General features: G+C 34.3%; 3 protein-coding genes across 4 annotated transcripts; 1 reads left to right on the top strand and 2 right to left on the bottom strand.

Annotated features, from left to right (window-relative positions):
- Window positions 1-3,209: 3,209 nt before the first annotated feature.
- LOC108774709 (hybrid signal transduction histidine kinase M) lies at window positions 3,210-7,082 on the bottom strand. Its single transcript, XM_018540870.1, has 3 exons — window positions 7,057-7,082; window positions 6,092-6,283; window positions 3,210-5,644 (listed from the first exon to the last, which is right to left on the bottom strand). The coding sequence occupies exons 1-3, from the start codon at window positions 7,064-7,066 to the stop codon at window positions 3,210-3,212; spliced, it is 2,637 nt and encodes an 878-aa protein (XP_018396372.1). The 5' UTR covers window positions 7,067-7,082.
- A 211-nt stretch (window positions 7,083-7,293) lies between these two features.
- epsilonCOP (coatomer subunit epsilon) lies at window positions 7,294-9,669 on the top strand. The gene is made up of 3 exons (XM_018540909.1): window positions 7,294-7,570; window positions 8,088-8,576; window positions 8,696-9,669. Exons 1-3 carry the CDS (start codon window positions 7,460-7,462, stop codon window positions 9,002-9,004), a joined length of 909 nt encoding a protein of 302 aa, XP_018396411.1. The 5' UTR covers window positions 7,294-7,459; the 3' UTR covers window positions 9,005-9,669.
- A 3,304-nt stretch (window positions 9,670-12,973) lies between these two features.
- On the bottom strand, window positions 12,974-23,537 carry BRWD3 (bromodomain and WD repeat-containing protein). 2 transcript variants are annotated; one of them, XM_018540973.1, is made up of 22 exons: window positions 23,478-23,537; window positions 23,298-23,356; window positions 23,173-23,202; window positions 22,855-22,914; window positions 21,303-21,453; window positions 21,074-21,172; window positions 20,616-20,953; window positions 20,362-20,516; window positions 19,520-19,837; window positions 18,991-19,408; window positions 18,684-18,909; window positions 18,189-18,516; window positions 17,630-17,822; window positions 17,248-17,493; window positions 16,949-17,173; window positions 16,443-16,821; window positions 15,852-16,251; window positions 15,543-15,764; window positions 15,279-15,459; window positions 15,037-15,208; window positions 14,835-14,951; window positions 12,974-14,416 (listed from the first exon to the last, which is right to left on the bottom strand). In XM_018540973.1, exons 1-22 carry the CDS (start codon window positions 23,518-23,520, stop codon window positions 13,395-13,397), a joined length of 5,382 nt encoding a protein of 1,793 aa, XP_018396475.1. In that variant the 5' UTR covers window positions 23,521-23,537; the 3' UTR covers window positions 12,974-13,394. The 2 variants fall into 2 exon arrangements, with proteins under 2 accessions (XP_018396475.1, XP_018396476.1); XM_018540974.1 differs by having other exon boundaries at window positions 14,877-14,951.
- Between the last annotated feature and the right edge of the window lie 1,615 nt (window positions 23,538-25,152).

The following is a 25,152-nucleotide window of genomic DNA, read 5'->3' as shown; positions in this document are numbered from 1 at the left end:
TATATTTGTCAGTATTACATATAAAAAAAAATGCAAAAGTACATTTTTAAATTGATTTTAAAAAAGTAACGGAAAAGTAACGAAAAGTTATTTTTCAAGTAACGGTAACTGTAACGAGTTACTTTTAAAAAGCGATAACTGTAACTGTAACTAGTTACATTTTTTACTCGGTAACGAGTAACTGTAACTAGTTATTTTTAAAAAGTAACTTTCCATTCCCTGGCACTAATAGTAATAATAGCGGTAAGTACACAGTAATAATAATTTACATTTACACAAGACTCTTTTTCCTTATTCACGAACAATTAATCGTATTACCTAACTATATACGACATGCTTACGGTTATAATCATTCAGTTTATCGCAACGTGATTATAGTCCTCTACTCAACCGTAAATCTTTAATATTTCATCGCGAATTAAATCGATTCTTCTCTTTCATTCTTTATCATAATCAAGCTTGATTAAAGCCAAACTCTTTACGAATTCTCGTCTCTGAATCACATTTGATTTAAAGCGACTTCACGAAAAAGGACGAGGTATGCGAAAAAGATGAATGAGAGCGCATGAAAAGATAGAAAAAATAATCAAGCAATCGTAAAAAAATATACAGACGCAAACATGTAACAAATCGATGGAGGGTACGATATTTGGAGGGACGAGGGTAACGGCTCAGTATCAGTGCAACCCTCGCCCTGATGAAGTGAACGGTATGGTTCACGAAACGTTGGCATTAATAATGAAGAAAGACACGGCGATAATCCGCAAACCTTCTGGTATAATTGAAGAAAATATCCGTGAAAGCCTCAAAAGCGTAATTTTGTAATGCCTAGTTCAGAAGTAAAAGAAATTAAACAAAAAATTGTACCTTTACGGAATTATGGCTGAAAAGTCGCGATGATCGTCTAACATTGGTACCTTGAAATGTCGGTGACGGAGGTGAAGTCGGATTAGCTGCCGTCACTGTCACAATATTAGCAGTATTACTTGTATTACCCGATTGGGAAAATACCGATTTGCCTTGTTGCAATGGTGTTTCTTTTCTTGACATTAATTGCTGAAAGATGCAAGAAAATTATTCTAAAAGATATCTACTAGACACATATCTAATATAGATATCTTTCAAAAGAGATCATTTAGATATCCTTAAAATATATCTATTATAAATATTTTAAAGACATCTTTTAAGAAATCTTTAAGACGTCTATAGATATCTTTTAGTAGTTATAAAATGATATCTTTAATAAAATCTTTTTAGACATCTTTTATATATCTTCTAGAAATGTCTTGAAGATATCTTTAAAGAGATATCTTTCAGATTTCTACAAGATATTAATGTTTACTGGGTTCTTACAAAAAAAGATTAATATCTGAGATGGTTCATATTAAAAAACAGACTCATGGTATAAACAGACAAAATGACAGTTATTACCCAAATATGTATGTACACCAATATAATACATTCCCTATCCTCTTAAATTTGTCTTTCCTTGTTATTTTCCTCTTTTCCTCCTTTAACTTTCTAATCCAACGACATTATTTCAATTATTATCATACAGATAAGTTCGTTATTGGTAGCTGCAAATTATCTTTCTTAAATTTTAATTATATTTTATACTAACATGACTCAAAAGAAATTTAATCATGGACTTTTTACTACTTATTTTATTTTTGACAAGGTAATAAAACTTTTATATTCATATTTTAAAGTTTAGAATATCGCTAATTCTTTTCTATACATTTTATTAGGATCAGATTATGATTAAGAGATCAACACTTTTCAATATTTATATCGAATTATGCAGCTGAAAGAAGAATATTTTATATTAATTGTAGTTTTTCATTTAAATTTAACAATTGTAACATTGAAAATGACTCGATCGGAGTCGAAACGTCTGTATATTTAAATATTTTTTTAATTGTTCGATTAAATGTATTATTATATGGAAATTTCTAGGCTCTTCGCCCTTCTTATATTTATATTGTTTTATACATATAAAGCCTTCTCATTTATGTGTATGTTAAATTATTAATATTTAGCAAACAATTCTTATAACTCTTGTTTCTATCATATTTATATGCATGTACATACATGCATTACTATGTATCTAAATTATGCATACACTTATACATTAAACAAACTGATTAAAAATAAGAGAAAAGAGCCAATAATTTTTTAAAAAAGATATATAAATGTAATTAATTCAAAATCGCAATATACATTAAACAAACAGAGTAAAATTCGCAAGTAAGAATTCGCACATACGTCTCGACACCGATCGGGTCATTTTCAAAACTTATACATTATAACATTTAACTTATACATTATATTATGTATAATACATAAAATCAAAATTAAATTCTAAAAATGGCATAAAATGTTATTCGTCAAGAGAATCGATAGAAAAAAGAATGGAATAAAATTAATTTATGCCATTTTTTAAAATCTTAAGTTAACTTTTAAATTTCATTTACGTTACAACTGAGTAAGAGATTATAAATAAATTAAATTTAAATTTAATTATGGCCAAATTAAATTAATAATTAACTGATATAAGACGGTTTTAGTTCTAAAATATTTGCCAAAATAAATTATATCAAAAATCGATCAACAGAATACAAGTTGCAGACATTTTTTTTTATTGAACAATATCAAAATAATTTCAATTTACATAAACTTTTTAAATTATACAACATCAATACCTTTTACACATTCCCATTTACTTGTATTTATCAAAAATATATTATTATCATATATGTGCTAATTAATATAAAATAATATTAATATTTTATACAGATTAATATTCATGTATGTACATTTGACGTACATAAAATCGCAATAACGCTATAACTAAAAAATAACTAGTATATTGTATATCATATTATAATTATATGTCCAGCGATTGCTCATTCGTATCAAGTAAAGGAATGTACAACATGTTTTGGATTGTAGGGAATATTAATTTTATTGCCGGGCAATAGCATAGGTATGGCTTTAACACGAAACTCATACGGTAAAAAATCCTGACAGAAATGATAAAAGTCCATACGATTAACGATAATTTCCAAACGAGCCATTTCCTTCATCACAGCCTCCAGTTCGGTTTTATAATCTAATATAAAATTATATTAATTTTTATACAGATTAATATTCGTGTATGTACATTTGACATACACAAAAACTAATATATATTCTATATCGTATTGTAATTATATTTCCAGCGATTGTTCATTCGTATCAAGTAAAGGAATGTACACATTTTCTGGATTGTAGGGAATATTAATTTTATTGCCGGGCAATAGCATAGGTATGGCTTTAACACGAAACTCATACGGTAAAAAATCCTGACAGAAATGATAAAAGTCCATACGATTAACGATAATTTCCAAACGAGCCATTTCCTTCATCACAGCCTCCAGTTCGGTTTTATAATCTTCGTAATTCTTACAACGCTCAATAGTAGCTACTATCTTAACTAATTCCTGCACAAATTTCTCAGACTTTACTCTTGTGCTTAATTTGTACTTCGGCTCCATGCGTTTCCACAGAAATTTGTAAAGACGATCTGTGACCCAATGTTTCGGACGAGGAAGTCTCGGTGGTCTATATACCTTTCCATTTACTAGAAATGCCTTATCTACTACTGTCGTAGAATTCTTGAGCTTCTTCTTTGTATCTCGTTTAGGCGTAATTAATTTCACTCTTTTCGGTTTTACTGCAGATTGTTTCTCATCTGTTGGGTTCATTTTCATCGCGATCGTCTTGCGACTCTTTATTTTCTCTAATTCTATTTTAAGATTCTTCATTTTCTCATTCAAGACTAGCGACTTTTGCGCGCGTCCGCTTAGTTGTTCCATCGCAGTTTCTTTTACTTTGAAAAAATCATGTATTTTTCTCACTGATTTAGATGGAGTTTGCTTATTGGAAGAAATATCTTTACTTGACGATTTAGTCGGTATACTGTCATGGTTTTGAGACTTGTCCAAACTTTTTTGTCTATGTGCAATTTCTCTGTTGTTCTTAATGTTGGTCCTACTTGGACTTTGCACACTCTGCTGATTTACTGTTTTACTGGTTCCAGGCTTTGTCAAAGAATTTTGTTCATTTGTTTGTTTCGCAGATTCTGCATCTTCACCATCAGTCATTTCCATTTCAGTGGACAGACTAGTGCTTTTCTGTGTTCCTGTATTTGTGTTATCTTTAGAATGTATTTCTTCTGTCGTTATTATGTGCAACGGACCATCTTTACTTGTTTCTGATGTTTCGACATTATTATCTACTTCACTATCAGCTATCAAGTTCATAGACCGCTTAGAGACTTCTATAGTTTTATTCATAGACTTCAGTGTTTCAGATTGATTTCTTGAACTGTTATGAGTCAAATCATCTTTTTTACTAGAGCTTGATTTGGATAATTGTAAAGAATTTTCCTCATTCATAGTTTTATCTTTTACTGATTGTGAGTCTTTCTCTATTGCTAAATATCCACGTTCCTGGTTAATTCTTATTGCAGATTCTCGCTTAAAAGAAGCGCGATTACTTTTTATGGAAACATTACTTCTTCTATCACTGATATTAGAAATTTCTTCGAACGGATTAGTTGAACGCTTACGGAACTTCCCTAATATTTTTGATTTTGATTTAAAAAATATGGACCTCTTCGGTCCATGAGATTCATCACTATCCGAAGATGAGCTGCTAGAACTAGTTTTAGTATTATTTTTAGCTTGCACCGATAAGTTTGATTGCTGCTCTTTAGATATATTCAAAGATAATCTTGGACTTTTACGAACTGGTGAACTTTCAGGCATAACATTGATGTTGACCTTAGCTGTCTTTAAATTGACTAATCTTTTTAAAGGGCTGAGCGATGATCTTGACATTGAAGATTTATCATTATTGTTTTCCTTATTTGAATTAGATGTTAACATTAAATTTGAGTTACTGTCAGCTAGAGCATCTGCAAAGGCATTTTTTTCTATGCTTTTCCGCGCCTTCTGTTTAAAGCGAGATTTAAGTTTTAAACGTTGGCGATGAACAACGATGCTTCCATTGCTACTTTGATTACTGTCAGCATTAGTCTCAGGTACTTCCTCCTCAACATGTAAAGTTAAGGAATCATCAGTTTCAATATTTTCTAACGGCTTTGTTTGAGGCACTTCTATTGGTTTCCTATGATCGTCAATATGATCTTTACTCACATTAATATTTTGATCCATCGAACGCTTCGAGGATTCCTTTTCAAACACGATTGTTTTTTCCACCGTGCTGCTACTTAAAACATCTTTCGTTAGTATATCCTGAAAGGCGTTTTGATCTTCCATACTTCCACCTCTTCTTGGTCTAAAAGTACTTGATTTTGATTTGAAAATCTTCTCAGTTGAGTTCAAATTACTATCCTCTTCATTTTCCTGTGACTTTTCTTGTGAAGATTTGCTGTCTGAATCGCTATGTGATTCATGGTCGACTTGCTTCATCCGGAATTTTAATGGAACAGTTACCTCGGTATCATTCAAAGCATTTTCGAAGGCATTGTTAATACTCTTCTTACTATTTGCTTTTAAATGAATTTTCCTCTTTCTTGAAATGAGCTCTTTCTCTGACTCAGATGTCGAAGTTTGCAATATATTATTTTTAACAATCGCTAAAAAAATATAGTATAACTTATAACACAATGTTGTACTACAATATTCATGATGTAAAACTGTGTCTGCAATCATATTTTTACTTCCTCCAAGTTTTTTTTTTACTATTCTAGGCTTTTAAAAATTGTGAAAAAATTAAAGATTATTTTCTAACACACATCTCTACTTTATATTATCAAACAGTTTTTTAGTAAGATACTTTAGAAGAAATAACCAAACTTTATCCTGTTTTATTTGGGAGAAATTGGAAAGTAAAATTTCATTTGTGTCAAAAAAGATTGCACAAACAGAGAATTAAAAGATTTATTCTTTTTAGCTAAACTTCTCGCACAATTCACCTTTTTTCTTTTTCTCTTCAATTAGAAAAAAAAGAAGAGATAAACATACAAGAAGTTCAGTTATAGTAAAAAGAATAAATTAAATATTCTGCCTCTTTCTATTTATACCTGCGCTACGCCTTGTTGAAGTAGTTGCTTTATTAGAAGAGTCCAAATTTTTCCACCATGCCGTAGAATCTTGACTAGAATTAATCCTTGAATTACCACCACTCAGTTGCGTATCTGTTTCATTTTCAGCATGAATCATGGAATGGGATGGAAATGTATTCTCCTCTAAATGATTCCACCAAAATGTTTCTTCTACAGAAAAAAAATATTAAAGTCATATTAAAACCACCTCCAACTTTAAATTTACCTATAACAAAGATAATATCTTAAGACAAAGTCGTATAATATCTTTAAACCAAAAACTGTATTGAGATCTTCCGAACAAAAAACTTTTTATTCTACCATATATTCCAAAAATTACAGACAATGTGACATCTAATTTAAACAAAGAAGTTTTTACTATAAGAATTAGGAGTATTAATAAACTAAATAGAATTATTAAAGTTCGTAAGGATATTACTGATACTACACAAAAGAACAATGTCGTTTATAAAATTAATTGTAACAATTGTAACTCGTCGTATGTAGGCCAAACAAAGAGAAAGTTGATCACGAGAATAAAGGAACATAAATATAATATTAGAGGAGGTCCTTCAAAATGTTCGGTTTTATCTAAACATTGCACTCAATTTGATCATTCCTTTGATGGAATAAAACGCTCAAATCATGGATATAAAATCTCACTATACCAAGAGACTGATTTCAGAAATGTTTTTTTTATTAAAGAAGTATTAAACAAGAGAATGGTATCAATGCCCAAAAAGACATGGAAAAATTAGACAAAGCATACGATTGTTTTGTTTTGATTATGATTTTCTTAATGATAAACAAGCTTATGTATATTCTTTTAATATATTGTTTATTTTCTTTATGTTTTTGATCTTCTGCGAGAGCAACGCAAAAATTATAATTTTTTAGTTATGTTGTAGCAAATGAGTGAAATGTTAAAGGAAAGATATTCCTACCTTCATCCATGATGGATGTATCAGGATCGACATGTCCAGTAGGCCTATTTCTGTAACTTTTAACAACAGTTCAGTATTGTTATACTTTTGGCCAGCTTGGCCTCAGTTGCCAGTTTGGCATTTGTCGTTGGTCGATAAAGTAGGTCAAATTGAACTACTTTATCGACCATCGACAAATGGAACTACTTTATCGACCAACGACAAATGCCAAACTGGCAACTGAGGCCAAGTCTAGAATCTCTAGAAAACAAACTATCAGCTATTATTGAATATTGGACGTCGCATGTCGAATGTCGAATGTCGTGTATAGTGTGATGCTAGATTCATAAGCTTCTTTATTCTTAGCAGTTCGTGTCAGTTCACATGTTGGAACATAGCCTGTATCGAAACTCATGAGGCGACAATGAGCGACAAGATGGCACGTCAGCAGGACTTCAACGATCTGTTCAACGTGAGAAATAATTTCTACATTGGCAATTACCAGCAATGCATCAACGAGGCACAGAAGATCAAGGTAAACTTATCTCAACTGTGACATCTTGCAAACGCGCTGCATGCTCCGTTTGAATTCCCAAACGTGAGTGACTATCATCACCATTCCAACAAATGCTCCTTCGTCTCATTGACGTTTCTCTAATACTTTTCCAAATTCGAAATGATATATGTTATACAACCTTTCATGTTGCATTCTATTTTATTATTATATTAATATTCAAATAAAACTTGGACGGTAATGCCGCTGTCAAAATATTAAAATTCCAGATACATATTCGGACAAGTACTATCTTTAAGCGAGTCTTTTCACAATTTGGCTCCAAATATGAATTTATATATATGAAAGAAAAGTCTGATAATTCTATAATATATCTTTCATACCGGATTTAGTTTGTTTAAAAGACATCATAAAGAAATTATGAAGACATGCATGTCTAAAAGATATCTGAAATACATCATAAAGAGTTTTTTTAGACGATGTATATTGTCTAGATTGTTTCACAATTATACAAACATAAGTTTATCACTTTTTACAGACATCGGTTCCAGAAGTGGCTATGGAATGTAATGTCTTTCTTTATCGTGCGTATATAGCGCAGAGAAAGTTCCGTGTAGTGCTAGATGAGATCGACACTTCGTCCCCACAGATATTACAGCCATTGAAGACTCTAGCCGACTATTTCGCGAATCCACATCGTCGAGAGGCTATAGTGGTCGAATTGGATAAGGAAACCAAGAATGTAAATTATGATAACCATATTCTGCTGATCGTGGCTGCGACCATTTACTATCATGAGAAAAATCTAGATGCTGCACACAAAATAATATGCGCCTCTGACAATCTGGAGTGCATGGCGCTAATGTTACAAATATATCTCAAGATGGATCGTTTGGATCTGGCTCGCAAGCAACTCAAAGTGATGCAAGAAAAGGATGACGATGATACTTTGACTCAGCTTGCTCAGGCATGGATTAACATTAGCAGTGGTGGTGACAAACTGCAAGATGCTTATTACATCTTTCAGGTGAGAGAAGACAAAATGTTGATTCCTTGGAACGTATAACGCGAATATTTTATATTTAGATTGTTGTGTGTACTTTATCTAGAGAATTATCTAATTTATTCAATTGTAAACTATTTTAGGAAATGATCGACAAGCATTCCAGTACGGGTATGTTGCTCAATGGTCAAGCTACTTGCTTCATCGGACAAGCAAAGTATGAAGAAGCAGAAATGGCTTTGCAAGAAGCTCTCGACAAAGATAGTAATAATCCAGATACATTAATCAATATGATTGTGCTCTCGCAGCATATGGGTAAACCAGCAGAAGTGGCGAATCGTTATTTAAGTCAGTTGAAAGATTCCCATTTAGAGCATCCTTTCGTCAAGGAATACTTGCAGAAGGAAATTGAATTCCATAGGCTTAAAGAACAGTATTCAGTTTCCGCTTGAGTACCTCTTTATAGATTACATCGATTATGGCATTCCTTGGGATAAAATCAATCAAGTATTGTGATTGTGCGTGAATGGACCCAAGTGTGGAATAACAAGTTGACTACATTGAAGGTGTCCAATGAGCCAAGCTTCTTCTCTTGGAAAACTTTTCTTTTGAGCCTGAAATATCCAAATAGATCTTCAATATCTTACGGCGCAATTCAGATCTTTATACAAGGATGAGGCATTTAAAACGAATCACCTGAATAACTCGTCTATTTTTTAACAGTAGAAGGAAAAATGTTAAACAAAAGTTGCTTGATTTTAAGGGGCACATAATGTGATGTCAATAATTGTTTTGTAGGTGGAGGCGTAAAGGATAGGCAAAGAGGTCGAATCTATTTTTTTAAATGGAATGTTTTTTATTTATTATACATTCTGATAGAACATTTTAAAACGAATACAGTGACCTATAATTGAAGATCATTTAAAGTTACGCAAGGTCAATAATGCAAAATAATTGAATGTAATGGAAAATAAATTGTTTTAAGGTACTCTTCGAATAATTTCGTGCCTTCGCTGCTTGTTGGTGTAACGCTAATCGTCACGTTATCGTCACATCACATTATGTGCTCCTCGAAACCAAGCAACTTTTGTTTGATACTTTTCCTTCTATTGTTAAAAACAAGCGAGTTATTCAAGTGATCTGTTTTAAATGCCTCACTCTGTATATAATAATGGAAAAATATACATTTTGAAATGGTTTTATTTTTGTTGAGTGATTTAAAGCCTGCCTAAATAATATTAACTCTTAGGCTTTCGAAAATACAGTTTAAAGATGTTATACACATATTGAGATGTGCAATCTTCTAGTTATCTTTCGCGAGAACATTAAAGCGCAATTTTTCGAAATAAAAACATTTCGTTCATAGGACAAACATGTTCTGCAGTATTGAGACATTGTTTTTGTTCTTATATTAAATTAAATACATATGCTAGCAGAAAATAGATAGATATAGCATTGTATGGATAATGGGAACGTTCGAAATTGCAAAAACCAAGATGTATGTGACTGGAAAAATCGCTCTTATCCATTATATCCTAATATTACACTCACTACATAATCACGAAAATATGGCTGCCATTTTGTAAAATTATTATCGAAATTATAGACCATTTTGCATGTAAGCATCTCTTCATACAATATTCGTATTGCCAATTTATGTAATAGATAGGCGAAATATTAAAATAAAATATTTCGTACATTATGAATATGCAAAAACCGAGAAATCTTTTTTAATTTCCACAAAATAACATTCCTTAATGTTTGTAAATACCTTTATTATATATAAATATAACTTATTATAATTAACTCTTAAAAATAAAGTCTTACATCTGTAAATTGTATACTTGTCTAGAACCTAGCTTATAATTAATTAATCTTCTAGTTTTCAGTTAATCTTCCCCTTATTAATTTTGGTAAATGTTTACCTTAATTTTTTATAACAAATCTATAAATTTATCTCATAAACGTGCAATTAAAATTTTTGAACTTGATTTATAGAATTCGCGAAATATGAAATGCAAATAATATTGTATTTTAAGTTTTAATATAAATAAGCCATTAATTTTGACAGCAAGTTAAAAGAAATAAATTTGGAGAGAGAAATGAGAGAGAAACGTATGGAGTTTTAAAATTTTCAAAATTAATGGAACAATTCTAAGCAGAATCGTAAGGCGAGTAATTTGCCCTCGTAAGACATAAAAACTTATGACAGATGTTTTATAATTTTATGCGTACACGTCGTAAGATGTTCGATCATTCGTTAATATCTAACGATTTCTCAAAAATCTTACTGTTAGTAAGAAGTAATCTGTAAAGATATCGCATCAAGTTATAAACATTTGTAAGTTCTTACAAGTATTACGAGCCTTATGATTATGCTTAGAATTTAGGCATAAAAAAAGACTAACGCCTCTTATGAAATTTTCAAGATTAATGGCATAAATAATTCACAAGTAGACATATATAAAATAATGTAATATTTTTATTGGTGGCGGTGGGTTTCAAAAAATCGTATTATATATATAACAGAGCACGCAGATTTCACAACATAATAAGTGTCAAACTGTACATAAAACATAATTCGTATTAAGTCCTTTATACGTTCTGCATCTTTGACGGAGTATATATACATGAAATTATATTCCTGGATATTTATCACGTGAAGTGTATCAGTTATTGTATTATTAATAGAGCTAACCAAAGTTAATATTATTAAATTAATATTAATCCAAGGCTAGATGCATTATTGAATCTACATATGTGATATGACTCTTATGTAGGTCATTAAAAAAATATCCATTATAATCCTAATTGTTGATAATTTACATTATCATATATTTAATATTCTTAAACTAATATCACAATGGCTCGAGACAGACAAGACTTCTGATGTTTGTGCATGTGTCCTGATAAACGATGTTAGCTGCTGACGGCACAACTGTCTTTTGTATAATCATTTATACAACTACGTGTAATGCGTGATCCATTCAAATTCGCGTCATATAAACCTGAAAAACATCACTATCTGCCTTCGTGAAAAATTCTAAAATTGCTTCTTTCTTAAATCCGTAACAGATGTACAAATTCTATGTAAAAAATCGTTATTTCACGCGAAAATTACAGATCATAATATACACAATTCATCTTATGCAACATCAATATTAAGAGATAAAAATTATTCAAATGGATACAATATGTATATTTACACGCACGCGGACTCACTTTTCTACACGTAATGTGCGTAAACTTAAATGAGAAGCAAAAATAATGCTGGCAGGATTCGCAAAAAGAAAAGGAGGAAGAAAAAGGAAAAAAAGAAGAGAAGAAAATAATAAAGATACCTTGTTGTACTCCCAAATATTGTTCATCACATTTAAGGAAATAAAATCATTTCTCTTCGTATGCTAACAACAAACCGTTGTCGCTATCGCACATGTCACGATATTTAATATAACTTAAAAACGCAAATTACAAGTCCGCTGTCTAAGGAGGTAACCATTGTGTATAACAAAGTACATAGATTTGTTTTTCTCGGGCAATGCAAAAATTCACATTTAATTATATTACATTACGATTTTTTTGGGGGAAATTTTTCGCAGATAAAATAAATACTGACGCATGTTCTTACAATAGAACATGTTTAGAAAATTGTATAGACTCTCAATTGTCTCATTGCAGCTCTTTTAAATTACGACATTAAAAGAAATTGCTTGTGTTGTATAGGTTTTTCTTTTTGAATGGATGTTTTTATACTTCCAAAGAAAATAACGGAATAAGCAGTTATATAGCTATTTATAGCTATTTTTAATTATAAAAATTTGTAGCTACAAGATTAATAGCTATTTAATTTATTCATGAATTTATTCGAAAATTTTTTCTAATTCAATATCACTGCAGTGAGAAAATAAAGAGTTCCAACTTGTGCCCAATTTTCAATGAATAACTATTACAATGAAAATTTAATACAAAGAATCATTGAAACGATAGCTTAATAAATTTCATAAGTGCATTGTTCAACCTTTACTGCTTTAATGAGACTAAAAACTGTTTTATAAAATAACACTACTTTTTTTTTATAGTCATAGCACTAAAATTTCATTTGTCAACTAAACTTTTGAAATTAATGGAAGCAATCATATAAACATAGATTTACATCTTTTCGCGAAGACTGTACTGTTTCTACACTTTCAAGATGATTAACAAGATAATCATTATACCTGTACAACAACACGATTATATATAGAATTTTCGATATAATCTTTTTTTAGAATAAGTGGAACTTTATATAGATTTGCTTATCGTTATTAAATTCGGTTGAACCTGCAAATAAAATGGTATAGAATAATCAAAATATCATATATTTGTTCACACTGTTTCTGTTTGTACCATGGAGCCAATGCATTGTTCAAATCAACACGTAAATACAAAAGGAAAGAAGAATACTTTCTTTATCAATCAAGCTATTTCATAAAAATAGAAGTACTTAGCAGAAGCTCCAAATACGGTTTGCTCTACAATTGTAATCTTTTATACAAGTAAACGTCTTAATCAAGAGCGCAGGAGAAAAAAAATACAAATAAAGTATCTCGCTGCATTTTCCACTGCGTTATTTCCGAAGACTATGTCTCTTGGAGATTCATGTTGTATCGCAATTTCACATGTTATGAAGAATAGCGTCGACGAAACAAGCGTCGAAATAACCTCAACAGGAGACTGACTGAAAACTTCATCGTTGAACAGTTTCTTCGAGCGTTGATAATTTTTTCTTCAATATGCAGTACATACTACAGTCTTTAGAATCTTTATTAATTCTTCAAAGTAATTTTTACCTAGACATGCCCGTTAGGGCGATTCTAAGAGGTAAGCGCGGGCGCGCGGTGTCATTTTACGTATACGACCTCGACTACTTATACTGATGCCAGGTTCTGGCATACTCTCATCGCTATCCTCGGCGTAGGAGCGGCGCTTGATCTTGCGCCGGTTTCTTATCGGCAATGTGGTACTGTCATCGCTATCTTCATTGTAACAAGGACGCTTCCGAGCCGAGGATCGTCTGCTGCTGCCGTAATGTTGCCTCGTGTTCTCCAAATCTATAAAACTGCGCGACTTTCGACGGCTCGAGCGCGACGATCTGAATTTTTTGTCAGAATAATCACTGTCCTCCGAGTCTTGTTTATTAATTTTATGTTGTAATTGATGCTGTTGTTGTTCTTCTTCTTCTTCTTCTTCTTCCTCCTCTTCTTCCTCTTCTGGTTCCTCCTGTTCTTCTTCGTCATTGTCATCTCCTTCGCTCTCGCTGTCGCTATTATCGTCCTTCCCATTATTAGCAGTATATTTTTGGACATTCTGCACATTCTCAGACACTAACTTTCGCGATCTAGTGTCTCTTTTGATGATCTTTTCCTCTTCACTCTCCTCTTCTGAAAATTCCGGCGCAAGTTCCTCTTCGTTGTTCTCGATTATCTTGCTCTCCGTAATGTATTCCTCGTCATCATCGTCGTCGTCGTCGTCATCATCATTATTCACGACAACGTTCGATTTCACTTTAGATTTGAACTGTTTACCGTTCTTAATATTTTTACCGCGATTTTTACGAACCTGCTTACTGCGACCACCAGGCGTGTAATTGTCTCCAGAATCGGTATCGGCACTAACACTTTGTAACGCTGTTCTTGCTCTAGTTCTTCGGACAGGAGCACTATTACTGCTATCAGTGTCCGTTGTTGCTTCAGATTCACTAATGTCACTATCACTATCCTTCAGCTTTTTTGTCACAGTCGACCGGCAAATTCGCAGTTTCAGCCTTGGCCGGGACGGCCCAGAATTAGACCGTTTCGTGTGACCATTTGTCATTCGCGATGGTCCTGGAAAGTAAAATGAAATTAAGATTAGTAATTTAATTACAAAAAAACTCTCAGGTGATGAAAATTATAAAGATGTAATAGTATTAATAAAATCTCAATATGTCGATTACTTAATTGGAAAATTATGGACCATGTAGGGCATTGTGAAGAATTTGCTAGAGTTTATGGTTTAATACAACATGAATACAGTTAGAATAAGCTAATTAACATATTGTTCTTTTTTTTATTGTAATTCTATCAAAATATAATGTATTTTTAAATTCAGAAATCACAAAATAATTTTTTTATTGAAAACGTTAAAGAATATTCAAAAAATCCTTTAAAAAATTTTTTTTAATATTCTCAAAATCTCTAACAAATTATTTCTATCGTATATGTATAAAAGTGATAATTTGGAAAAGAAGGTACACGCGCGTACCAGGTGCAGATACGTCAAAATTTTTCTTTTTCTGCTCTTTACCCGACTCGTCGTCGTAATCTTCACTGTCTACATCGTCTTCGTCGCTAAGAGGAGTAGATTTTGATTTGGAAGGTCCTGCACAATAAAAAATGTGTATTTTATTGCATTATGTTTACACAAATAATATATTTACAGTAACAAGTAGATAATAAACATTTACCTGTTCCATTACTTAAATTGACCTTCTTTTTCTTCTTTTTTTGCTTCTTCTTCCCTTTTGGCTTTGCTTTCTTATTACACTTTTCAGATTTATGTGCTGATTTCCAATTTGAAAGTATCCTACGCATATGCTCCTCAAACATGGCCGAAAGTCTTATTGTCATCGAATATATCTGAATAAAGTCCAATGTTCAAGGAAATGCGGAATTACGGGCAAAGCAGGTAATAATTACATCAACTTACCCTCGAACGTTTGTTGGTATTAAAATTCCTACTATTTGTAAATATCAACCTCATATCCTTCGCAAATTCCGCTGGCGCTTCATAATTGCCGCCTAATAAATCTTCTTTGACGGTACGCAAATCCATCGGTGTATCTATTATTTGATGATATTCTGGATGTTCTAGTCTGTCTACCGGTTCCCTAAGAAATAATCAGTGTCAATCACATTTATTCTTTAAGATACAAAAAATAATACTTTAAAAACTTAAATTTCCTCGACATACCTAAAAGGTATTGAATCTTCGCACTGCCACAGAGTCTCCAACAATTGGCGACACGCCAACTTCCAGTCTTTTGAAATCTCCTGCGAAAGTGAACATTTTCTCTTAGATCTTCTTTTGCTGGTTGAAGGTCTATCAGTTACGTCTATCTCCTCTGATTCGGAGGAGTGGTATGTATCATTCAACTGATGGTACACTGCCGGAACATCCACATCAGTAGTTTCCCTAAGTAAAAAGCGTTATTTAAATAACATACAAGTATACACACAGGTTCTATAAATGCAATTTTTGTACAACAAAATTGTATCTTACTTTATTATTCGCAAACACAAATCAGTGACTATTCTCGCCTTTTTCACTATATGACTGTGCGGTTCATTAAATTGTTCAGCATTCGTAGCTAAGTATCTAACATCAAATTGTGCAGACGTAACTCTTCTGTAGAAATGATTCTCAAAACGAGCCTTTATAGTCGACAAATCGATTGGATATTCAACAATATAAGCATAAGTTGGATAAAGACTAAGATCCACTGGAACCACGAATGGTTCTGCAATTGCAAGACTCATTACTTGATCCAAGCCTCGTATAATTCGACGACATGTCGCTTCTCTGTCACCCATGGGCCATTCTTCCGTGTGGGGTTGATATAATATCGCTTGTCTCTCTTCCGGTAAGACGGGAACGGCGCCACCGATTTCTATGGGAATTCCTAAACGAACAATTAGTGCATACAGCATAATTAGAGAGTTTAAGTTTAAATTTTAGCAGAAAGTCATATCGGGAGACACGGTAGTGTCTCGGTTGAAATATACATCATATCAAAGTTATCTTTTACAATTATTTTATTCACTCTTTTAATTTAAAATTAAACTGTGATGATCTCGAATTAAACGAACTTACTATCTTCGTCAACAGGCTCAAGATCCCAAGGACTCATTCGTTCATATTCCCCATTGTCCCATCTAACGCGAAAGCACATAAAGTGCGATGTCGGAAACTCTTGATCTAATGGCTCCAATCCGACAATCTGTCCCATCCACCAACCATCGTCGATCATACAACGAAATTTATCTCCTTCAGACCAGCTTCGCGCCAATGCCAAATCGAAGGTTTGACGCAATACTAGGAAATCTAACACATCGGCCATATCATGGTACTTGATAGTAAAATTCTGTCCAGTAAGTCGACCGTCCTCATCCATCAGTGCTAATTTCAAACAGCATAAACGAGGCGGTCGTATTTCATACTTGATACCCACTACTTTTACAAACTCTTGTGCCTGGAATATAAAATTTTTTATTAGCATATATTTTTACATATATTTCTCCAGTGTTAAAGATTTCAACAGAAAATGTTCCGATTCTATATAATTAAAAACCTTAACCCCTAGAATAAAGTAAACATACTCTAATATTTATCTTGGTCCATGGCTCGCACCGCGGACTAAGCTCATAAATCTTTTTATTCCTAATTGCATCTAAATAGAATTTATGACCTTGTCTGAAATATACTATTTCGTCGCCCATCTGCGGATAATAAGGAGCTTTCCTCGGTATTACTTCGGTAAGCCATTCTGAAGGTCGATAAATTTCAGGAACATCACGAATACCATTAGCTATTAGTATTCCCTGCTGCATAAAGACAATAGTATTTAGAAAATGCCAAATTAAAATAACGTAAGAATCGCGACATCCAATAACAATACTTTTTTCTTAGGACGCCTACTGCGTCGTCTGTCCGTTTCACTTGGGGGTGTAACAGACCGCTTTTTCACAGGTTTCCGCTTACTGCGTTTGGGAGGTTCCAAACTCAGTCCGTGATCCGCAATCCAATCAGAATATTCAGTACTGGATTCTGTAGTGCTATCGGAGCACATATCCTCCTCATGAGCAGTGGAATCGTTGCTATTGCTACTGACGGAACTCGCTGACGTGCCAGCGTTATCAAGATTCTGTAAAAAAAAAAAAAAACGCAAAGTATCACAACTAAAGCTTAGCCAAATCAAATTCGTAGAATCTTCTATTCGTCGTTACAACATAGCAAACACGATAAATATTTATCAGTCAAATGAGGCTACTGTGAGATACCTCATATTCATCGTCTTCTTCTTCATCGCGCGTTGCTCTAGTTCTATAACCATGCCTGGCAGTTCTATTACGTTTGCGGTTTATAAGTTTATTTCCTATATTGCCTTGATCGGTGGCAGTGCTCGAGGTAGGCTGTGGTCGCCGTCGCATTTCCCGCCGCCAACTATCCAACTCCATATCAGCCATTGCTTGACTTAACAAATAACATACAAAATATTTTTATTTAATTAATTTAGAAATCAAACACGTTCTTCTTTAACATTAATACTGGTATTATATTCAGTATACTAATGTCTGTATTATAAATAAAAAATTAATGGATTCATTTAAAGTAATATAAATAAGAAAAAGGGCAAAGAGCCAAATATGTTTAACGTACGTATAATTTAAAAAAACAAACTATATACATATAAAACTTCCAAATTTTCTTATTTATATTGTTTTATACATGTTGAGCCTTTTCATTACTTATTTTCATTTAAAGTAGTTTCTTATGAAATTTGTTGCCATTTTAATGTTATTCATTTTTATTATTTTCAAAAATCCGTTTAATATTTACATCATTTTTGACTGAGTCTCTTTTACAGCTGGATTCATGGGACGTGCGAGCATAGGCTTATTCCATGGAGTAGTGTTATCCCTTTGCCAATTACCACTGCTTTGCCGAACACCTTCAACATTGCCCTCTCTCCTCAAACCAGCTCTACTACCACGAGGACTTGCTATTTGACGGATTGGTTGTTCTGCGACATTCTCCCTATCATCGCCAACACCGGCGGCTTCTCCATCCGCATTGATATTTTGTCTCTGAGCAAGAGCCTCAATCAATCTATCAATATTCGATCTTGGCTCTTGTTCTGGTAGACCTTCTATAACTTCTTGCATACCTATTTAAAAGAAATTTGCCATTCTAACTTATTTAAGAAAAATGCCGAATATAAAGAGAAAAATAATTAGAAAAAATATATTTTTCTTGTTACTGAAAACTATTCAATTATTAGAACTTTTTAAGAATATAGTATTGTGTTACATTATCTTGTGAATGTCATCTTACCGCCTGCACCAACTGCAATATTTGGTACCAATTGCTCGCCTCGGCAATTTTCTCTTCCTGGTACTAGTCGCTGCAACGCTGGTGGATATGGATTTCCATCAACGTCAACTAAAAATGGTGGTGGCATTAAATGCGGCGCCGTTTGTGTTTGCTCATCGAGGACATAATTATTTCCATCTCTTATCAAAGGTCGATAATCCGTATGGAAAAATAATTCTTTTGGTACCTAAAAATTTAAAAAATTAAAGTAATTTGGAAACGCTATAATACAAGATAAAATAATATAATAATATAAATGGAAACTTACGATTTTTAACTTCTCTACTCCGCATCCAAATCCATACATCAAAAGATGTCCATTAGAATCTGTCGCGGCAAGTTTTGTGCCATCAGGAGACCATTTGGCATCAAAAACTGCACAATTTCCTTGCCCTTCGACAAAATTTTGGAAACACACCATCGGTTCCGTATTTAATACATCCCAAATAATAAGTTGTCCGTCGTGACCAGCACTGAGAATCATTCGAGGATCTATTGGATGCGATTCCAGTACGAAAACCTCGTCTTTGTGTCCTCGTAAAACCTTCATTAGTTCACCTGATTTTGCACCCCATACCTTCAACGTATAATCGTTCACTGCCGTTATAACAAATTCATCGCTCACGTCCCAACAAACCATGGTTACTTTCGCCTTTTTATTCGTATCATCTTCCATTTCTGGTTCTCTGTATAAAAAAAAGGGAGAAAATAAAGTATTTTTTATTAACACCACTAAATGTATAAAATGCTTTAAAATGAAATATTTATCAAGAATAAGATAAAATAAAAATGCACACCCAGGAAGTTTTGTTGTCATGAGCAACTGCTTATGTATCCATTGCTGTTGCTCGAAATGCCATACGTTTGCAGTACCATCTTTAGAACCAGAAATGAATTTTAAGTCGCTATGAGCCCATTGAATACTATCGACTGTGTCGGAATGCGCCTCAATTTCGAGAACTCTGCGTGGTCCTTCGTCCCCTAACATTGCATAAACTCTTACATTATGATCTGCGGAACCAGCTGCCATAAATGCGCCTCCAGGACTAAAAGAGGCACAAATCATTTGTGCTTGACCGGGCCTCATTTTCTCGTGGTATTGAATGGGCTTTGCGCTGTAACAATTAAAAACGCGATGTGTGATCGTTTTATGTACAACTATTATAAACGCACGCACGCACACGTTTTGTTAGAAATTATATGTTCTAACAGTTTATTCTTTTATAACAGTTTCATCTTGTTTAACTATAAAGTTAATTATTTAGTTTGGAAATTATATAATACAGACAAGAAGTGCGAAACACATTAAATTTAGGATTATTATTACGTAATACAATTTTAATTCAAACAAGAAATATGAAGCGTTTCAACTAATGACAAACCAATGTGAAATGTAGCAAAATTTTAAATTTCGACGATAACTTGTGCAAATGATGTCTTTTAATTTATATTAACTTTAACTATTATAATTTTATATTGGCCAAATTTATGGCCGAAACGTTTGTATCTATATGTAATTGAATCGATATAAATATATAATATATAATTTACGTTAACAAAATCTAGCGCGTGGCATATGCTTAACCTTTTTTATTATATGTATATATAAGCAATTATCTGACTGATAAATTAAACTTACTGAAATACTGCTCTCTCGTTCGATTTCTTTGTATGAGACCAAAAAGCTACGGAACCGTCAGTACTGGTAGAAACTAAATAATAAACGTCATTACACACTATTGGACAAAAATTGATGGACGTAATCATGCCTGAATGTCCAGTTAAAACTGCCACCTTGAGAATAATATAATTTATAAGTAAAACATGATTTTCGTATACATACAAAATGTAATTCTATCATATATGCATATCCATATGCTGTGGTGTACTCACAGGTGACATTGATTGGAAACACCAGACTCGTATTATTCGATCTAAACTTCCCGCTGCTAATAAAGTATTATCAAAATTCACTGCAATGTCCATAATTTCTGCAGACGCACCACGGAAAGTGGCGAGCAAACGTCCATCGATACAGCTCCAAACTTTGACGAGTAAATCATCCGCTCCTGTTATAATGTATGTACCAGTACGATCAAACAATACACAGTACACCGCAGATAAATGGCCCAATGTATGCCGATACAACTTCATTTTGCTGTAGAATTTTGTCGGTATGGCTTGCGTCCGACTCAAAGGGCCAGAATTCTCACGTCCCTGAAGTACACGTACTATTGGGCAAAAAGATACACGCGACAAAATTATATACCGACTTTTTACATAGAAAGTAAAAGACTACCGTTCAAGAATGAGAAACGAAACAACTGTACGACTCTCTCAAGTTCTCTTACCTATGTTAGGCACTGACAAGCTACCAGCTAATTCCAGAAAAGGTTTTCCACCGAATCTTCCGGAATAATCGAAAATGCTGTATGTATAATGCGCAAAATCTGCAGAAACAGAATTTTACAAATATCACATGTAAGTATACATATATCTGCCAGAGGTGAACGTTTATTACTCGAGAAAATATCAATTTTATTAAATGCAAATGATATTAAGTTTTTTGCAATTTTATACCTTCGTAGGTACGCAGCAAAGATTGCCTGCCCGCTCCTAGAAGCGATACCACTCCACGAATGCATGGTGGCACTTCTTTTTCCAACACTGGTCCTATTCTGGCACATATTTGCAACAAGTAATTCGACCCAATATGAGGATATTTCTTCTCCTAAAAAGATTGCTACTAATTAGTCGCTATAAAATAATCCACAAATATTGGACATAAAGAAATTTGGCAAATAATTACAATGTGTGTGTATGTGTGTGTCAAATATTACGTCAAAAATGTTTATTTAACAAAAATGTTGATTTATTCAAATTTATTAGACAATCATATATTGATTGGATTAAATAATTAATAATAATAATAAATAATAATAAAACAATAATAAAAAAAATAATAATAAATAAAAAAAAAATAATACTCTCGGGAGGCGGTCACCTTCCAGAAGCCCACCAAACGACACATAGATGAGAAAAACTCTAATGAAAGATAAAAAAAATTTTCACAAAAAGAAGAATTTAAATATCAGAAAAGAATTTTTATATAATAAAATAAGAAAAAATAAATTACATTTTGTATCAAATAGACCAACAGAATTAATGATGTATATTTATGCTTATTTCAAGATGTTTAAAAATTATAGAATATTCGCAGAAAAAATCGCCTTAAGTATAATTTTGAAATATTATAAGACAATCATAGAGCAATATTAACATTTTAAAATATTATTTCAGACGATCTTAAAATAAGAACGCACTGTGAATACCAGTCATAACCTTAATAATTCCAAAACCTATTTAAGCATGATATGATTTTGAATCCTTTATACCAGATGTAAAAAAACTCAAGAATTAATCAAGAATCAAATAAACCAAAAGCTCAATTCGTATCATTGAAATAACTCAATTGGTTTGTAGCCCTTTGTTTAATTCACCTATAATCATTTGAGCCGTTTTATCACCTTGTTGTTTAATCAAAAATAATTACATGTAATTAAAAGAAAATAGTATCGCACCAAATCGAAAATTAATATTCTCCAATTATCAGCAAAATCAATCAGGATTGCCCGACTTCGATAACATCGCGCGGAAAATTCGAACGATCAAGTAGTTCCCATCGTCGGGCCAATTGGTACTCGCGCACAGGCGCTCCGACCAATCGGCGCGTATCACTCGTCACACACGAGACTGTATTCCGTAGCAAACAGCAGGCGTCTATATTCATTGATCAGCTCACGCGAAATGGCCGGAAATGCGCGGCGATTGGCCGACGAGTGGCTGTGGCGGGGGAACCGTGATGAACGGTTACGGCACGAGCGCGAGAGAGAGGGAACGAGAGCGACACGAGAGGAATCACTGCGAAAGCGGTGGGATCAAAAGGGGGTAGAGCAACCCTCCCCCGCGACGGAGGTACTCCGTGCGCGCTTGGCGCATTATTTCATCGAACCACCTTGCGACGCGGGCCGAGGAGCTCGCGTCGCACGGCGACTCCGGGTCGCTCTCACGCTCGTCTCGCCCGTGCCGACGCCTCGCCATGTCACGCGACAACGAATAATGCCATACTCACCAACTCCTCGAACGACTGACTGTGCACGTTGCCCTCCCAGTCGATACGCGGCGGCAGTACCTGCGAACAGAGGGATGATCTAAAATCCATACAAGGGACAAGAGGAGGGAGGGGGAGAAAAATCAATGCCGATCGATCGGCGAGCTCGATCGGCCGGGGTTGCCGATCGCCGCACCGCGAACGGCCGCGATACCCCCGCGATCGACCAAGGTCAGTGACCTTGAGATTCTAATGTTTTGACAAGCAGAAACCACGTGCGAGCCATGTGGTCCCGCGAGTCGCGATGTATACAGTATCGGGGCCCGCCGTACGGCTTACCTCGGCACGCTCCAATTCCCGCTTCAGTACCTGAAACAAAGCGCGTTTGAGTGGTAGCGTGAGACGCGATCTTACGGCTGGTTACCCGGACCGTGGGACGCGGCCCGAGGTATCCGTTCACTTACCGTCGCGGCCTCCGGGCAGATGCCCGTCTCGAGAAACTTGACGATCAGGAAGTACAGCTCTGGAAAAAAGAAGATGCGCAGGGCGCCTTTAGTGTGACGGCGGAACGTAACGGCGCGGACAGCACGGCACACGCTCCGTCGCGTCGTACTCGCTTCGCCGTCGCGCCGAACTCGCGTTACCTGGTGCAATTCCGGACTCGATCCTGGACGCGCTGCCCTCCATCCCGGCCGATCCGATCGATCTTCTATTCACTCACGGACGACGACGGGAGCATCGGGCTTACGGCTTCTAGCGCCGCGAGAACCACCGTGGACTTCATTTTCTCTACACTGTCCGAGGACGGCAACGCGCATACGCGCACTCTACCTACTCGACGCGAAGTAGTCCCCCAATGGCGGCGCGCCGCGCCGTCCAACGGACAGGCGCGTAAGCGCTGTCGCGCGGGGCCCCGCGGATTCGCGCCGTCGCGTTATGTGGCAATTTTTCGAAAATTCCTGCCGTCAGTCGAGGATTTCCTTCGCATGGTTCAACGATCGGTCGCAGGATTTATCAAATTTTGCAAAGTAACACGGAAAAATTGTATGCCTCACGCGATCGTTGCGAGGAAACATGGCGAAACATCCGGGTTACATCATCCGGGAGCCTATCAGCGAAACGATGAATCCGCCATTGAGCGCGGCACGCTTGAAAACATCTCGCAGTTAGATCTCGCGACTCGCGATCAATTTGATCAAAACAAAATTGCAGATCGTACAATTTGTTTTACAAAAAAACGAGACGCGATGGAAAAATAATATGAATAAGAACACAAATATTGTATAACCCACCTCCTACATGTGACTTTTCCATTATGGGAATGTTAAATGAGTATTGAGAAAAGATTATTCGGTGACGCTCGTGTACGATGAGCGTTCCAAAACACATTTTGAAAAAAGTAGCCTATACAATACCCTTTTACTATTTCCCTAATTTTAAATTTTCTCATTTTTCGTGTTCATTTTATATATTCTTTTTTATGACGTATAATTGCCAGTATACTTTTGCAATTAAAAAAAATAATAAATTAATGATTCAATTACATACACGAGCCGAAGGCGAGTTCGGCAATCATATCCGAAGAGAAAACACTTTCGTACGTGTGCAATAAGAAATTTTATGTAACGAGTGGGAAAAAACCGCACGAAAGTGCTATAATATAAAGTGATATAAAATATTAAAAAATATCTATATACGTAAGCAAGAAATTAAATGTACACGGTGGAATTACGGAATTTAAAATAAAGTAAAGTCAATTGAAAATTTATAGATATCAATCCCAATGGTTCAAAATCACCCAAAGAATCTAAAAAAAATTTGTCCATACGGTAAAATTCAACTTTTCAAATTGTTAACAACGTTTGTTAATAACAATTGACGTTAACATTTATCAAAATTCCACTCAACACATTCGGATGCATCGGCTAAATGCACACATCAGAAATCTGGGTGCAACCACTGCTCCTTCGGTAGGTTCGGACGTCCTACACGCCATACACATGTAGTCTAAAACCGTAATTTATTGGTAGCTGTTTCGTTTAAAACATGGGCTTAAAAATAATATTCGTGTACAGTATTCAATTTCTATAAAAAATACATACTATGAGGCTCATTTTCCGGCTAATCGCGTTAAATTTCATCGAACCGATTTTAACTGGCAGACCTTTAAATATAGCAAAAATGGCATTTTTGTAAACTTTAACAATTTTTATCTCCGAAAATATGCATTTTACGAAAAATTCCCAAGAGACATTTTTTGTCCAGAATCACTCAACGAATCTAAAAAAAATTTTCCGGACCGAAAAATTCGACTTTCTA

This window comes from Cyphomyrmex costatus, unplaced genomic scaffold (assembly GCF_001594065.2).
Source record: "Cyphomyrmex costatus isolate MS0001 unplaced genomic scaffold, Ccosl1.0 scaffold273, whole genome shotgun sequence".
Classification (NCBI taxonomy): domain Eukaryota; kingdom Metazoa; phylum Arthropoda; class Insecta; order Hymenoptera; family Formicidae; genus Cyphomyrmex; species Cyphomyrmex costatus.
This window is presented reverse-complemented; position numbering and strand designations above follow the sequence as displayed.

Bases quoted from the DNA above. Each gene is read 5' to 3' on its own strand.
- BRWD3 (XM_018540973.1), bottom strand. From the start codon at position 23,520: ATGGAGGGCAGCGCGTCCAGGATCGAGTCCGGAATTGCACCAG. The intron at 20,954-21,073 runs GTAAGAGAACTT...TTTGCCCAATAG, and splicing joins CTTGTCAGTGCCTAACATAG to TACGTGTACTTCAGGGACGT. The intron at 20,517-20,615 runs GTGAGTACACCA...ATTATTCTCAAG, and splicing joins GTTTCCAATCAATGTCACCT to GTGGCAGTTTTAACTGGACA.
- LOC108774709 (XM_018540870.1), bottom strand. The intron at 5,645-6,091 runs GTATAAATAGAA...ATATTTTTTTAG, and splicing joins TTCAACAAGGCGTAGCGCAG to CGATTGTTAAAAATAATATA.
- epsilonCOP (XM_018540909.1), top strand. From the start codon at position 7,460: ATGAGCGACAAGATGGCACGTCAGCAGGACTTCAACGATCTGTTCAAC. The intron at 7,571-8,087 runs GTAAACTTATCT...CACTTTTTACAG, and splicing joins ACGAGGCACAGAAGATCAAG to ACATCGGTTCCAGAAGTGGC. The intron at 8,577-8,695 runs GTGAGAGAAGAC...AAACTATTTTAG, and splicing joins ATGCTTATTACATCTTTCAG to GAAATGATCGACAAGCATTC.